This window comes from Oryctolagus cuniculus, chromosome 13, assembly GCF_051225735.1.
Source record: "Oryctolagus cuniculus isolate XC-2025 breed Fujian yellow rabbit chromosome 13, ASM5122573v1, whole genome shotgun sequence".
NCBI classification, from domain to species: domain Eukaryota; kingdom Metazoa; phylum Chordata; class Mammalia; order Lagomorpha; family Leporidae; genus Oryctolagus; species Oryctolagus cuniculus.
In genome coordinates this window covers 52567383-52583538 of record NC_142879.1, presented here as the reverse complement: position 1 = coordinate 52583538, position 16156 = coordinate 52567383, and the positions used below count along the sequence as shown (strand labels likewise).

The 16156-nt window shown below is 41.3% G+C and overlaps 1 protein-coding gene across 3 annotated transcripts in view; it reads left to right on the top strand.

Annotated features, from left to right (window-relative positions):
• Window positions 1-16156, top strand: part of PCNX2 (pecanex 2) — a 324088-nt gene that overhangs the window by 239478 nt on the left and 68454 nt on the right. For all 3 annotated transcript variants that reach the window (XM_051821460.3, XM_008268254.4, XM_089312276.1), the window contains 2 exons: window positions 6795-6853; window positions 11676-11891. In XM_051821460.3, the coding sequence (XP_051677420.1) occupies window positions 6795-6853; window positions 11676-11891 (275 nt within the window). The remainder of the gene's footprint in view (window positions 1-6794; window positions 6854-11675; window positions 11892-16156) is intronic.

Below are 16156 nucleotides of genomic sequence, written 5' to 3'. Positions count from 1 at the left end.
CTATGCCACATCGCCTGCTTCAAGAGTTTTCCTTGGTCTTTAAGCTTTAAAAGCTTAATTATAATGTGTCTTAGTGTGAATTCCTTTGGTTTTATCTTCAGTTTCTATTCTTTTGGGAATCAGATGTTAGATTTTGTTTTATTGCAGTCTCACAGGTCTCTGAGACTGTTCATTTTTTTCTTTAATCTGTTTTCTCTATGTTCACTTTGTGAATAATAATCTATTGTACTCTCTTTTAGTTTAATGATTATTTTCTCTCTTCATTTCATACTGCTGTTGAGGCCTTCCTTTGAACTTCTTATTTTGGTGATTGTATTCTTCACTAATAAAATTTCTATTTGGTTCTTATTTGTATCTTCTATTTCTTTGCTAAGAGTTTTATATGTTTTGGTGAGACTATTTTTTCATTTACTTCCAGTGATCTTAATTGCTCATTGAAGCATTATAATCACTAATGTAAAATCTTTGCCAAATAATTATCTTTAAAAAAAAAAGATTTATTTTATTTATTTGAGAGGTAGAGTTACAGACAGTAAGAGGGAGAGACAGAGAGAAAGGCCTTCCTTCCATTGGTTCACTCCCCAAATAGCCACAACGGCTGGAGCTGTGCCAATCCAAAACCAGGAGCCAGGAGCTTCTTCCAGGTCTCCCATGTGGGTACAGGGCCCCAAGGACTTGGGCCATCTTCCACTGCTTTCCCAGGCCACAGCAGAGAGCTGGATTGGAATAGGAGCAGCTGGGACTAGAACCGGCACCCATATGGGATGCCGATTCCACAGGTGGAGAATTAACCTACTGTGCCACAGCGCTGGCCCCATAATTCTCTTATTTTTAACATCTTGAGGATGATATCAACTAGTTGACTTCTTCATTCATTTTGAGATCTTCCTGTTTCCTATTATGACAAGTAATTTGCTTAAGATCTGGACATGTTTGGGTATTATGAGACAGGGTATTTAGAAACCTTTGAACTGGTTTATCTAGCATCACTCTAGCAGGAGAAATAGAGCAGTGGCTCTATTACTTCTAGGTGTGCTAGAAGTTCAAGTACCCACTTCCCATCCAGTCCTGCTAATGACCTGGGAAAAACAGTAGAAGATGTCCCAAGTGCCTGGACCCCTGCACCCATGTGGGGGACGTGGAGGAAGCTCCTCCATCCTGGCTTCAGCCTGGCCCAGCCTGCCCATCGTGGCCATTTGGGGAGTGAACCAGCAGATAGGAAATGTCTGTCTCTCTGTGTCTCCTTCTCGCTCTAACACTTTCAAATAAATAAATATTTTTAATGATTTATTTATTTATTTGAATGTCAGAGTTACACAGAGAAAGAAGGAGAGGCAGGGCGGGGCGGGGGGTCTTCCATCCACTGGTTCACTCCCCAGATGGTCACAACAGCCAGAGCTGAGCCAATATGAAGCCTGGAACAAGGAGCTTCCTCTGAGCCTCCTATGCAGGTGCAGGGACCCAAGGACTTGGGCCATCTTCTACTGCTTTCTCAGGCCATAGCAGAGAGCTGGATGGGAAGTGGAGCAGCCAGGACTCAAAACCAGCGCCCATAAGGGATGCGGCACTGCAGAAGGTGGCTTTACCTACTATGCCACAGCACCGCCCAACCCCCCATTCATTTCTATGAACTGCAATAGTAGGTGAATCTCTAGCAGTGACATATTATGTATTTATGACCAAATTCTGCTAATGAGAGCAACTAAAGAAAACTGGATGAAATATACATATTTTAAAAACTTTCTTAAAGCTCAAGCTGTTGATTTCTCAAAACCTTTTGAAGAATTCTATTGAAGAATTCAGAGCAAAATCCTGGCAAAGACAAGCACCCAAACCTCATACTCATTTTCACTTTCTGCCAACCGGAAGAGGAAAGAGAAACAGAGCTGTGCTATATGGTCTTGAAGGACAAATGGAGTCGAAGCCTAAGCCCTGCAAGACTAGAGTTCATCTGAATGATTTGACTTGAGGTAGTGTCCTCCCTACAGTCCTACAGCAATGTGTTCCCAGGAAAGATTTCTCACACCAAGTCATTCCGGGATATGGTTGCCTCACAGCCGGAAGAGTGCCACTCACTTTGCAAGAATTAGTAGTTGGTATATGCAGCAGAAATAAAAGGTGAAACCCATGCCTGTATATACCTCGTGTATGTATTCAAGTTAAAAAGAGACAGGGCAGGTTTTCTGTCTAGTGATTAAGAGAACTGTGTCCCATTTTGGAGTCCCTGGATCTGATGCCTGTCTCTAGCTTCTCACTTAGGCTCCTGCCTAAGTGCATACCCTGGGAGCTAGTAGTGATCATTCAAGTAGTTGAGTTCCTGTCACCCTTGTGCAAGACTTGGATTACATTTTCACTTCCGGCTCCAGCCCAGCTCCAGCCATCAATGGCATTTGGGGAATGAACCATAGGATGAATGTGCTCTTTCCCTCTCTCCTCCCCACCCCCCACCAAGTAATAGATAAATAAATGAGGAAGACAGTATCCTTCTATCCAAACTGCGGCTGCATTCTCATTGTTCAGGTATTTTGAAAGTTGTCCTGCCCGTGAACAGAACTGTAGCCCATTCCTAACTCCATCTCGAGTTTGCCATTGAAGCAGACACCCCCCCAAACTTCTCACTCTAGCCAGCCATAATTCCCCATCACAAAGTGGGATTAGTTCTACCATAAATAGCCCCTGAGTGCTGCCAAAAGAGAATTTGAAGCAATATCATTAAAGAAAATTATTGTTCAACTTTTTAAATTGCTCATTTGAAACCATCTGAAAGAGAAGGTGCTTGACCAAGGGAGACAGGAAGGTCAAGTTTGCTTTGAAGTAAGTCACCTTCTCTGCAGAGGCCTGTTTTGTGACTTTTGGCCTGCAGCCCTCAGGGCAGTATCACTCACCAGTGCACAGTGACTTTTGTCAGGCAAGTGCTCAGAAGAGCACAAGTACAGATGCAAACCTAAAGCATCCCAGGATTGCAGGCGCCCACTGAGGTTGGGGAGTGAGACATAAACCCACTTTCTCTTCCCGCAACACATCTGATGTTCATGCAGGAAGACAGCTAAGGCAGAAATCCAATTACTGAGCTAATTAGCACCTTTGAGTGGTAAGCACCAAATTTACTGGAGGAAAGCACTGGAGAAAAGCTCAAATTACCCAGTATGGCTGACAGTTCACCTTCTTAGAGAATTGGTGGAGAGCCAGAAGCCCTAGGGTACCCGGCAGCTCAACTTAGTTATTGCTCATCAGAAGTTAGCACTTCGCTTTCAGAAAAAGGCTGTAACCTTTTGAAAAGATAGCTTTCCGGTGAACACAGTTTTAGAAGGTGTTTTAATTCCCTAAGGAGTTTTGTAAATTATTTTCTTTTGGCTCAATCCCACTTTAAAAATTGTTTATTCTGCTGCTGAAAATTCCATTTGTCCTAGGTCTTAAGGTGAAATTAAAATTCCACTTAGGGACTAACTATGCAGACATGGGATTTCTGCCTTCATCAGAAAGAATTTTGTTTGCTTTACTTCCTGCTACCCTGAGCTCTTTTATTTTCAAAGCTGCTGTGAGAATATTTGGAAGGAAAGCTGAAGCAGTAATATGAGAAATCTTCCAAAAGTTTGTGGGAAATACATACCATGTGAAAAACTATGCATGGATTTAAAATTTTTGTGCTGAAATAAATTTGCCTTTTAATTCTATTTTTAATAAACTTTGAAAGTACACTTGTGGAATGCCATGCTGGTGGTCACAAACATTTTGAGGCATTAATAGTATATACCTCTTTCTAATCCATCTGTAAATCTATTCAAATAGGATGCTGCCTAGATTGTTCTCAAATGCCTGAGAGCCACAGGGAAAAACAAGCATACTTTTGTCTGAAGACAGCCTTTTCATTCACAAATTACAGTTCCATCCAGAACTTTTTATCTGCTCTGTTTCCCAAGGGACAAATTCATAAAGAAGTATGAATTCTGAGATTTCTCCTTAAACACCACTACTGACAAATGTTCATCACTGGTTATACCATAGTCATCCGTCAGTGATCACATTTAAACATAAACAAAATAAGCAGCATCAGGGGTTAGCTAGTCTCCTGTCTTAGCAAGTCTCATAAGAGCAAAAACTCCAGAGGCAGCCTCATCTTCATTCATTCAACAACTACTGCTTGAGTGACTCCTAAGTATTGTGTGAGCAAAAAAAAAAAAAAAAAAAAAAAAAAACTTTCATCATACTTAGGATTTGGAGTAGGAGGCAGCTATGATTAGATAATCACACAAGGAAATGTGTGTGATGTGGAATAAGGCTCCAGGGCTGGTCTACCTGGTTTCACTTGCTCTATCTGTGATGATAGGCACTTTACTTAATCTCTCTGTGGCTCCGCATCTTCTCTGAGAGTGGTAATAATAATAGTATCTACCCCAGACAGTATTTGTGAGGATATAATGAGTTAAAACATGTTAAGTACTTAGAATAGGCTCATACCACAAACAAGTGCTGCGTAAATGTAAGTTATCATCATTATTATCAACACTGACCATGACAAGTGCTCCAAAGGAAGAGCTATGATATGTGGGAGAACAGAGCCCACAGCCCATGAATCTCACCTTGATCAGGGGCTAGGGACACTTCCCTGAGAAAGTGACCTTTTAGCTGAGACTTGGATGAGAGGGGTACACAAGTGAAAATAAGTGGGAGTGGAAAGGGACTACTGCAAGTATTGGAGTGCAGAGGAGGGAGGGGGGTGACAAGAGTAGGAGTTTAGGGCGTACTGAAGATGTGGGAAAATATGAGGCTACTTGAGAAAGTTAGTGGAAAAATGGAAGTAAAAGACGAGTTTAGTCATTTAGTCTGGTGGTTACAATGCCAGTTAAGGCCCGCTTCCTGAATCAGAGTGTGGGTGTTCTTTTCCTAGCTCTGCTCCCAGTTCTAGTATCCTACTAATGGAGACCCTGGAAGGCAGTGGTGATGGTTTAAGTAATTGAGTTCCTGTCACCCATGTGGGAGACCTAGATTGATTTCTTAGCTTCAGTTTGGACAGGCCCCAACTGTTGGGGTCACTTGGGAGTCAATCAGTGGATTGGAATTCTATATGTATATATATATATATATATATATATATATATATATAGATCTGTCTTCCTATCACTGTCTCTCTGCCTCTCAAGTAAGGTTTTTTTTTTTTTTTGGTTTTTTTTTTTTTTTTTTTTTTTTTGACAGGCAGAGTGGACAGTGAGAGAGAGAGACAGAGAGAAAGGTCTTCCTTTGCCGTTGGTTCACCCTCCAATGGCCGCCGCGGCTGGCGCGCTGCGGCCGGCGCACCGCGCTGATCCGATGGCAGGAGCCAGGAGCCAGGTGCTTTTCCTGGTCTCCCATGGGGTGCAGGGCCCAAGCACTTGGGCCATCCTCCACTGCACTCCCTGGCTACAGCAGAGAGCTGGCCTGGAAGAGGGGCAACCGGGACAGAATCCGGCACCCCAACCGGGACTAGAACCCAGTGTGCCGGCGCCGCTAGGCGGAGGATTAGCCTAGTGAGCTGCGACGCCGGCCTCTCAAGTAAGTTTTTAAAAAAATAAAGATGGGTTTATTTTTGGTATAAAACAAATTAAAATATGTGCATAACTTTTTTCATAACATACATTTTCATAAACTTTTTGAAGACTCCTTGTGTGCATGGACTTCAAAATATTTTTGCACCAAAACAAACATCTATCAATTTTATTTCTCATGAACCTTTTGAAATACCCTCTTAAGGTCAGTATGGTTGGAGCATAGAAAATAAAAGAGTGCATTAGCAAAAGCAGGGGACAGGCATGTGGAAGAACCGCCTTGTCACAAATGCTAAGGGACCCTCATTATATTCAAATCTTCACATAAACTTTATGTTCAATGGTGATATTTTTCTTGGGAAAACTCCTTTTTAGTGGCTGATATATCAGGAGCCACATGAAATTGGCATAAACTATTAAATATCATCAATATCAATTTCATATTTTATCCCTCAAAGACTGAGGAGACCATGTCTCAATAACTGACACAAAAAGACAAAGCTGCTCCGGAACTGAGCAGCGCCCGTTGTTGCACTTATAAAGGGTTTCTGGGATGCATGAAGTTCAAGAACTGGACAAGTTTTTGAGACATATATGGGTTGACAGCATGTGCTCAAGAGGTTACTGGACAGGCTTGTGGATCAGTCGCCACTCAGAAGTCGGGGTGAGCCTGTTCCTCACTGGCTGGCTCTCAGAAGCAAAGGGTTGTCATGGAATGGCTGATTTACAAAAGCTGGGATGTCATTTGTCATGATGGAGCATGCTCGTAGCTGCTTCTGGTGGCCATTCATTACTATGGCTGCAGACTGGCCCTCTTCAAAGTTTTCATGAGCTGGTGTTGGGTTTGACCTAGGAAAGATCTCTAAGGGAGCACTCAATTCTTAAAAGCCAGTGGTGACTGGAATCAATTTGAAAAGAAAGATAGCTATGTGTGTACTGCTTTCAAGTTCTCAAAGTTAGTGGCATCCCATTGGCAGTTCAAATACTTGCTTTTATTTTGTGAATCTGGTGCTCAAAACTGATGAAGACACAAGACTGTTCTCCCCAGATCAGGGAACTACTCATCTTTCTCCTCCATGTTCTTGTGCTTTTACCTCTCTTTGCTGTCAAGAGGCTCCTCTCTTCTTGCAGTATGTCAAACTGGAGCAGTCATCTGAGTGTGTGAGCTTCAACTCCTCTGCATTTCTCGCTCACACAGTTGGTTCTGTAAACCAGCTTTCTCCCATGGAGGGATCTAATCATGACCTTTTACCATTTTGTGGCCTCTTCTAGTACAAGACGAGTGGATAATTCCAACACAAGACTGGCAGTTCAAATTGAAAGGGATCCAGGTAAGCTCTCTTCCCTCTGTTTAAAATATTTATTTATTTTGTTATATAGATGGGTTTGAAAAAGGGGAATTAACGACTCACTATTTTTAATCACCATGGAGACAATGCATATCCTGGTAAATATGCCAACTGTAAAAGAAAACTGTGAGGAGACTGATAAAGCATCCTGGTTTGGAAATGCATTCCTCCATTATTTTGAATTGATTAGGTTCTTGTTCAGTATGGAATGACTCTGCTAATCATTTTTATTTGTGTATGGTAAATGTCAAACATAGACTCTAAACCTTGGGATCGATCTTTTAGAAAAAAAAAAGTCAGCATTATGATGTCCTTCAAGGAAAACCATTGCAGCATCCAGACACCTTCAGAAACTTCAGTAAGCTATAGAAGGATTTGCCTGCAAGCAAATTATTTTTGTTATTTTCATGATTTATTTCATTTATAACCTTCCTCATACAGAATGCAAATTTTAACTCCCTCTACTCTCATCTATCTCACTCTCTCCTTTGTGTCAAAAATTTTGTCTAGGAAGAATTGTACTGGGCGCATTATCTATATTTGAATTATATATACATGATTAATTTAAAATCAGACTTTGATATGTGAAAATACCTAGCGAGGCAGGTGTATTTTTGGCTGAACTGAGTACAGCAGAAAGGGGATGGATACACAAACATCTCTGACCTGCAGTTGTGGGGCTCTGTGACCTTACAGGACTATTGGTGTTAGGCATAGAGACCATTTCTCAAACACATCATCCTTCTAATTAGTTGCAATTATTATTATTATTATTATTATTTTTGACAAGCAGAGTTAGACAGAGAGACAGAGAGAAAGGTCTTCCTTCAATTGGTTCACTCCCCTAATGGTCGCCATGGCCAGCGCTGTGCCGATCCAAAGCCAGAAGCCAGGTGCTTCTTCCTGGTCTCCCATGCGGGTGCAGGACCCAAGCACTTGGGCCATCCTCCACTGCCTTCCCGGGCCACAGCAGAGAGCTTGACTGGAAGAAAAGCAACCGGGATAGAATCTGGTGCCCCAACCGGGACAAGAACCCCAGGGTGCCGGCGCCACAGGTGGAGGATTAGCCAAGTGAGCCATGGCGCTGGCCAGTTGCAATTATTTTTTCATTTAAATTAATTATTCAGATGTGTGGTCCACATGTTCTAAGAAGATGCCCTGAGTTGAATCTCTACTTTTAGTGATTTAAATTATTTTGTTTTATTTAAACATTGAACAGTCTGAACAGTTAAGCAAAGGCTAATTTTTCATTCAAGGCTTTTCTTTAAAAGTGTTGGAGACTGAAATTAATCTTTCATTAGTATCTCAGGATGTGTGCTGACTCATTACAGAATATGAGTATAATGTCAGATCAAGAAAGTTTCATATCCATAGATGACTAAGCATACTGATACTTTATTAGACTACTGGCATGACTCAGTGCATAGAGCAGTTTTTTCCCCATTAGTTTAATTAAGCTATAAATGCACTAATTTCAATACAGCTTTTAACCATTATGAATGCCTGGCAAGAGTATTCATAATCTGATAGTGTTATCTTAAGAGATTTCTTATAGATGAATGGACATCTGGCTTATGCAAGTGCGGTAGGGTGTCTTAACCTATCTGTACTCCTCCATTGCATCCTGCCTGGTTCTTGTGAGTAAAGAACAGAGGTGCTCTGATCAGATCTGTACTCATTCTCTCACACCTCCCTGATTCTGTTTCCACTCCAGTAAAACAGAAGGGATCCTTTAGATTTACTTTAGGCTTTTCCTTTGTGTGAAAACTCTATGCATGCATGCATGTCTGGCTTTTCAGAGCCAGAATTTTCTCTCTAAAGAAAAGCCATTCCCAAAACAAGAACCCCTAAAGGTAAACTTTTCTCCTAGTCCTCCCCAATGCTTCCTCCACCCACACGGCCATAGAGCAGGAAGGCTTCCAAATTTTCCCAGTCTTTTCTTAACAAAGCTTATATCCTTCATCTTGAGAGATCCCACAGAGGGAGGGAAAGAAGTCTGGGCCCATCTGGGAGGTTACAGGAAATGCGCTGTGTAACCCCAATTCCACCCCCTGCCAACACATAGCTATGGGCTTCTACTGTGAAGCTAGATTTTTCATCATTCCATCTACTTCACAGCCTTCCTTGCCTGTCACCATCCATCAAATGAGAATGACTGAAATTATACCAGCAAACAATAATTGGCAACACTAAGTCCTGGTAGGATGCAGAACTAGAACTTTCAATCACTGAAGGGTGGATGCAAAGATGGTGCAACCATTTGAAGAAAGGCAGCCCCACTTATCAGTATGTCCTCAAGAACAATGAAAGGTCAAATGCGCACCAACTCATGTTCATGAGTGTCTGTAGTAGTTTTTACTTACAATCATTGAAACTGGAAAGCCTAATGTCCTTCTGCTTATGAATAGATAAACAAACTGCAGTGCAGGAATACGGCTCAATGTTGAAACTGGACAAAATACCATTGCATACAGCATGGATGAATGCATGATTCTGAGTGGTGGATACAAAGATACATGCATTTTTCAAGACTGATACAATAGTTCATTAAGAAAAGATTAATTTTATCACATGTAAAATATTATTCAGTAAGCCTCTTTTATATGCATTATAATTTATGAAAAAAATGACATCAATTTATATACAGCATAAATTGGATATATATGTGTTATATATAGTCATATATTAAATATATATTTGTATATAATATACTGGTAATTATTTTTGGTATACTTATATAATTATACATGTATATAATATATACTATATATGTATAACATGTACATATTATGTATATGTAATATACATATAAAATATACGTATACCTGTATAAAGTGTATGTTATATGAACTATATACATATAATATGTATATATTATATATGTATATGTAATGTATATTATATGATGTATATATTATGTATATGTATATAATATATACATATAACATGCATGCGTTATCTTAGATTTAATGGCATATATAACATATTATATAACATACAATATGTGATATATAACATGTCATATGTTTTATATATAACATATTATATAACCTATGACTTTGATTTTTAAAAAAATCCTGAGTTACTTGATGATGATTTTTTGTGTGTGTTTTGTATGTTTTTTTGTTGTTGTTGTTTTGGCAGGCAAAGTTAGACAGTGAGAGAGAGAGACAGAGAGAAAGGTCTTCCTTCCGTTAGTTCACCCCCCAAATGGTTGCTACAGCCGGCGCACTGCGCCGATCCAAAGCTAGGAGCCGGGTGCTTCCTCCTGGTCTCCCACTCAGGTGCAGGGCTCAAGCACTTGGGCCATCCTCCACTGCACTCCCGGGCCACAGCAGAGAGCTGGACTGGAAGAGGAGCAACTGGGACAGAATCCAGTGCCCCAACCAGGACTAGAACCTGGAGTGCCAGTGCCGCAGGCAGAGGATTAGCCTAGTGAGCTGCAGTGCTGGCTGATGATGTTCTTAAAAACAACATTTCTCTTAAGGAAGCTGTATGATCTGTGGTGCTACATGTTATTCAACAGATATTTAGTTAGTCCACACTACAGATGTTTGGAATTCTGCGGGTATTGGGATACAAAAATAAACACACTCATACACAGAGCTGTCTTCATTGAATTTACGGTGCATTAAAGAAACCAGATGTTAATCAAATAACCATATTTTCATACACCAGCATGCACATACACACAGATACACACACACAGAGTAAACTTCCTACTGGAACAAGCGCTTCAAAGCAGAGGTCTACAGTGCTGAGAGCTGTACCAGTGTCCGATCACAGTGGTCAGTGCTGGCTTCCTGAAGTGGTGACTGAGCTAAGCTCTGAAGAGTAGTAGAATGTATACACCAGAGAGAATTGAAGAGCAGCCTGGGAAGGGACGTTTGAGGTGTTCAGCTGGAACAAGTTTTGTGTTGCTGAGCTTAAAGACTGAGAAGAGAGTTAGTGAAAGATGAGGCTGGAGGCTGAAGTGAGAAGCAGGTCACACAGAGCCTTGTGTGTGATCATATGAGCAAGGTTTATTCAGAGACGTCCTGGCTTACACCTGTGAATGAAAAGCTGTATCGCTACCCTATTATGGACCATGTTAAGGGGTCATTTTTCTATCTTAAGAGCTTGAAAGGTCACTAAAGATTTTAAGTTTTGAAGTTGGAAGGTCTTGGGTAATACATTCGGCTTTACTGTGTGAGACATTCATTCTGGCTGTAGTGTAGAGAATGAACAGTAGGTCCCAGTGAATAAATATAGGTTAGTCAACAAGGCTACTGGGTTTGTTCACAGGAGAAATAGTAGTAGCCTGGAATAGGGTAGAAATAATGGAGAAAGGTAGAAAAATGCAAAAAATAAACTCAAGAAGGTAAAATTGAGAAAGGTGGAAAAAAAGGTCCACGCTATTGCTTTCTGGATGGGATAGGAACACAGGCGAGGGGTTCCCTGATTTGGGCACGTGGAATTGAGGAGCATTTGAGACTTTCAAGAGAAGATGTTAAGTAGAAAAGTAGGTATATGGTGTAGAGCTCAGACCAGAGATCTCAGCTGGATATCTGAATTTGTAAGTTATCTGTTTAGAGACTAACTAAATCCATTTGTATAGATAAGATTGCCAGAGAGAATATAGAGTGAAAAAAAAAATAGGAGACTCTGAGATAATGCGCTAAAATGGATGAGGAACAAGTCTTACTGTTTTTACATATACAAAGAGACTGATTTACTCTTTAATCAGAGGACAGCTCAGTCTTTCCTTGGCCCTGAGCTCACAGGGAGTAACCATTCAATGATCCTATTTCTTGTCTGCCTTTAGGGAATGATGACAACAATCTCAATTCCATCTTTTATGAGCACTTGACAAGGACCCTCCAGGAGTCCCTCTGTGGAGACTTAGTTCTTGGTCGCTGGGGTAACTACAGCTCTGGCGATTGCTTTATTTTGGCTTCAGAGGACCTCAATGCCTTTGTTCACCTGATTGAAATTGGAAATGGTCTTGTCACCTTTCAACTTCGAGGACTGGAATTCCGAGGTATGAATGATTTCATTGTACGATACACTAGAATTCAGTCGCTTGAGTTAATGGCCATGCATAGTTTTAATAAGAAGTCATTTGTAAAGGGGGGAAGAATGTAATGCCTGTCCTATTGAATGAGAGTTAGAAGCTTGCTACCACAACCTTCAGTGATGTATTTGGTATTAATAAACCCTAGTCTACTGAGGGAATAATAATGACATGAAACATATAATCCCATGTAAACCTGTGACTTAGCAAAGCAGGACATTGGTTTTAATCCTTATGGGAAAAATCCAGAGCAATGCACAGGCCCCATGTGGAGTTAATCAGACATAAAATAGAACCTACTGTGCTAGTCACTGGTGCTGGGGTCTGTTATGCATAAATCATTTCATGTCTTTTGAGCTTCTCTTTTTCATCTGCAAGATGATAATAATGATAAAAATAGTTGCCTCATGAAGTTGTTTTGTGATTTAAATGAGATCATGTAAATGAATGCACTATAAGAATACTCATTACTTTGCAATTATTGAGTCTGCCTGGCTCTTGAAAGTGAGACCCCACTGTTTCTCTGAACCAGGAGCTGGAGTTATATGATGGAAAATGAAGGGAGTAGCATAACTGATGCATCCTTGGGTTCTCTTCTCCTGCACTCTTCATTTGTTCCTTTATTTGTTGCATGTTTTCTGAGGATGTTCTCATGTTTAAGGCTGGAGATGTAATGGGCACATGCTATGAAAGAGAATAACTCTAATGACGTTCACCTCCAACGAGAGATATAGAAAATCAGCGAGTTAACAAGCAAACTAATCAGGATTTAGGGCAAATGCCATGAAAGTTGTAACTAGGGTTCTGGGACCAATAGTCACTGCAAAGGGTGAGAATGCGAGGTCCCACATTGGATGGGATGACCAAGGAAAACCTCCAGAGGAGGATGTAGGAAGAAGGTTCCAGGTGTAGGAACTGATGTGTGCTAAATGTATGAGTCAAGCAACAGCTTGGAGCACTCCCAGCCCCCAACAGAGGACTAATGACCAGAACTGACTGTAAATCTGAGGGCAACATGATACAGAAAAGAAGCGAAGTCAACAGATAAGAGATCTCACAGCCGGGGTGAGGGGTTGCATTTTGTTTTATGTATAATGGGAACCATGCAGTGAGTCTGGAAAGGGGGATGGCTGATCCTTTTTGTACTTCGAGATTGTTCTTGTGGGCCATGTGGAGAATGTACCAGAGGTGGGCAAAAGTGGAAGCAGGGAAACCATTTAGGAATGTGTTGTAGTGGTTCAAGTAGGGGATGACAGTAGAAACAGGGAAGTGCCAAGAGACTCCAAGGTAGAAACAGCAGGATAGAAAGTTGTGAGAAAGGGATGCTGGGCAAGTTTCTAGGCCAAGTGTCTGCATTGGGAAAGGTGTGTTTACTAAAACAGGGAAACCTGAATGAGAAACAGGATTTTTTAGTCTGGAAGTGGGAGCTCCATTTTGTACATTTTAATTTTATGATGCCCTTGTTTCACAAGTGAATAAGCCAAGCAGCCAATTGGACCAGCAGCCTCATCTTCTGTTCTTTCAGGAGACTTTTATTTGGCACTGATGCTGAGTCTTTGAATACAGAAGTAAGGGCTCCTACTCCATGACTCTGGATGCCTCTCAGAGAAGACAGATCAGACACGTAATTAGAAATCAGTTTTTCCTGAGATGAGTGTTATGGTAGCATTCTGTCAGCACTGCCATGGGGCTCAGAGGGACATTCTGGTCAAGTCGGGATCTGGCTTAGCTCCTTAGGGAGAAGCCTTGGTTGAGAGGGAGAGGGGGCAGGGCTTTTCTTACCAAGGGGCAGCAGGTGTGATGATGGAGAGGCACCAAGTTGACAGCTTTGGTTTCAACCAAGTAGCTTCGGAGAAAGTTGTTAAAATGATGCTACAAATGTGAACAGGAGCCAACTCATACCCAGCTAGAACCTCACTGTGACAAAAGGACAAAAACAAATTGTCAAACCACTACCTGAAGAGGACCATGTCTCTCAATTCTGTGGATGAGAACTCTAAGCATTACTTGTGTGGATTTTAACATTCCTAAACACACTGTATGGAAGACTTTATTTTTCTAGAGTAGTTGGTTCTGTTTTAGATGTACTTTCTGTGCAGTTTTATGAGTTTCAAAAATCTAATTTTGAGGACTTCATTTGGACAAGGCAGGGTGATCAGAATAATCACAGAAACTGTGTTGCCCCTAAATTTCTCAGCAATGCAGGAAAATGCCACAGGATGTGGTGGAAATTAAGTGTTCAGTGCAATGATGCAACTGTTCTCTGAGTTTCTGTATCTTATCTATTTTGAAAACTTTTCCGTTTTTCATGGAATTCAAAGAAAGAACTTTTAAACTAGCCTAATTGAATATGAGTTATCATTTCTATCACAAATCCTATGCAGTTTTTGCTCCTTTAGCAAATTTAACCAATCTTTAAAAGTATGGTCTAAGCATGGAACAGGGACTGCAGTGGCCTAAGCTGGGATGCTGTCCGTGCTTTGGAGACACCTGCAACTGGTTCCCAGATAATATGACCTTTCAACAAAATCTAACTGTGACCAAGGAAACACCTGCTATACTTTAAGAAGGAGTGAGCTTCGTGCCTAGGGCCATCGTAGGAAGAGTGATTAATGACCCCATTGTTTGCCTTTCCCTGTGTATGGATAACATTGAGTGTGGGAATGGAATGCCCCACCTTAATCAATAATCAAGTCTGTTAGCTATTACCAGGTATTCCATTTTCAATGTGATTGCTAACCACACATAAACCTGTATTGTTTAAATGTGACTCAATGCATGTACGCGCACTATTAGAAAAATATAAAAACTGTAACCAAACTCAGGCTTGTGGAATAGTCAACTGAGACAATTGGTTCTTTCCAATTTAAATCCTCAGTTTGAATAGCTGAATAAACTTTAAGTTTTAATGTTTTAAACAGACTCATAATTGCAGTCAATAAAGGTTCCAAAGGCACTTAGATTTTGAAAGTTTGCGGTACTCCTTCTATCTTCCAGCTCCTCAACACAAACAAGGGTTCTTCTTAATCTACCACACTAAAGGTGTTGGTCTTGTTACCGGAGAAGCAAAGGTCTTTGTGCAAGAAAGAATTCAGGCTTGAAACAGAGAGTAGTGGAAAGCAAAATAGCAAGGTTTATTAGGGTAGGGACATCTGTACGAACGGGTGGGCACCTCTCCAGACCGGACCTGAGAGAGTGCACAGTTTACATTTAGGCTGGGGCTTTTAAGTGGATGGGTCTTGCCTTCCCTCCCCCTCTCCTTCTTCTCCTCCTGAACAAAGGACTTGTTGGATGTAAATACGAAAAATTCCTTTCTGAGTTTTCCCCCTGAAGTTATCAGACAGGGGAAGCCTGGCTGGCGTCGCCCCACCTTAGAGGTTATCGGGTAGAAGGGGCAGGACCCCCTGGAAGGTCATCAGGATCTGAACAGGACGTTTGAATTGCAGATACTGGGGTGCACCTGGAAGGTTATCGGGGTGACTTTGCGATGCGGATGCTGGACCTAGATGTCAGTTCCTTAGGCCTTTGTCACACACACATAAGCTCATTTCTGACTTCCTGCCTAACGGCGTCACATGTTAACAACATCTCTTGGGGAATATCCAACTACTGCAAAGCTTACTGGTTTAGAACAAAAATGCTGTACAGTTTCTCACTGTTTGTGTGGGTTGGTCAGGAGTTCTGCTGCTGCTCTTGCCTGGGGTGTCTCGTGCAACCATATTCATTCAGCAGATGAGGTTGGCTGGAATGTGCAGGATGCCATGACCAGGGGCTGGCTACCAACCTGAAACCTTGTATCTCCTCCATGTGGCCATTCAGCTTCCAGGGCCTGGACAAGGTATCTTCATAACGCAGTGGTCTCAGTGTTATAAAAAGGGGGAACATAGGCACTGTGGGACAGATACCACTTCTGCCAAACTGTGGTGGTCAAAGTCATTCCCAAGGATAACCCAGATTCAGGCAGTAAAATTAAGTGGCCCTGTCTCTGTGCACAGTGGAATGGGTTCCCCCGGAACCCCATATTACAACAGTATACCAAACTCCCAAGACTTCAGCAAGTGAAAACTCAGAAGGAGGCTCAAAACTGGAACAGCTATGACCACGCCCCAGATAGAGGCAGCATGTATATGTGGGGAGATTTCTTGGGAAAATTTCTCTGTCATCACTCCTTGATTTTCTTTTTTTTTTTTTAATATTTATTTTATTTATTTGAAAGAGAGTTACAGAGAGAG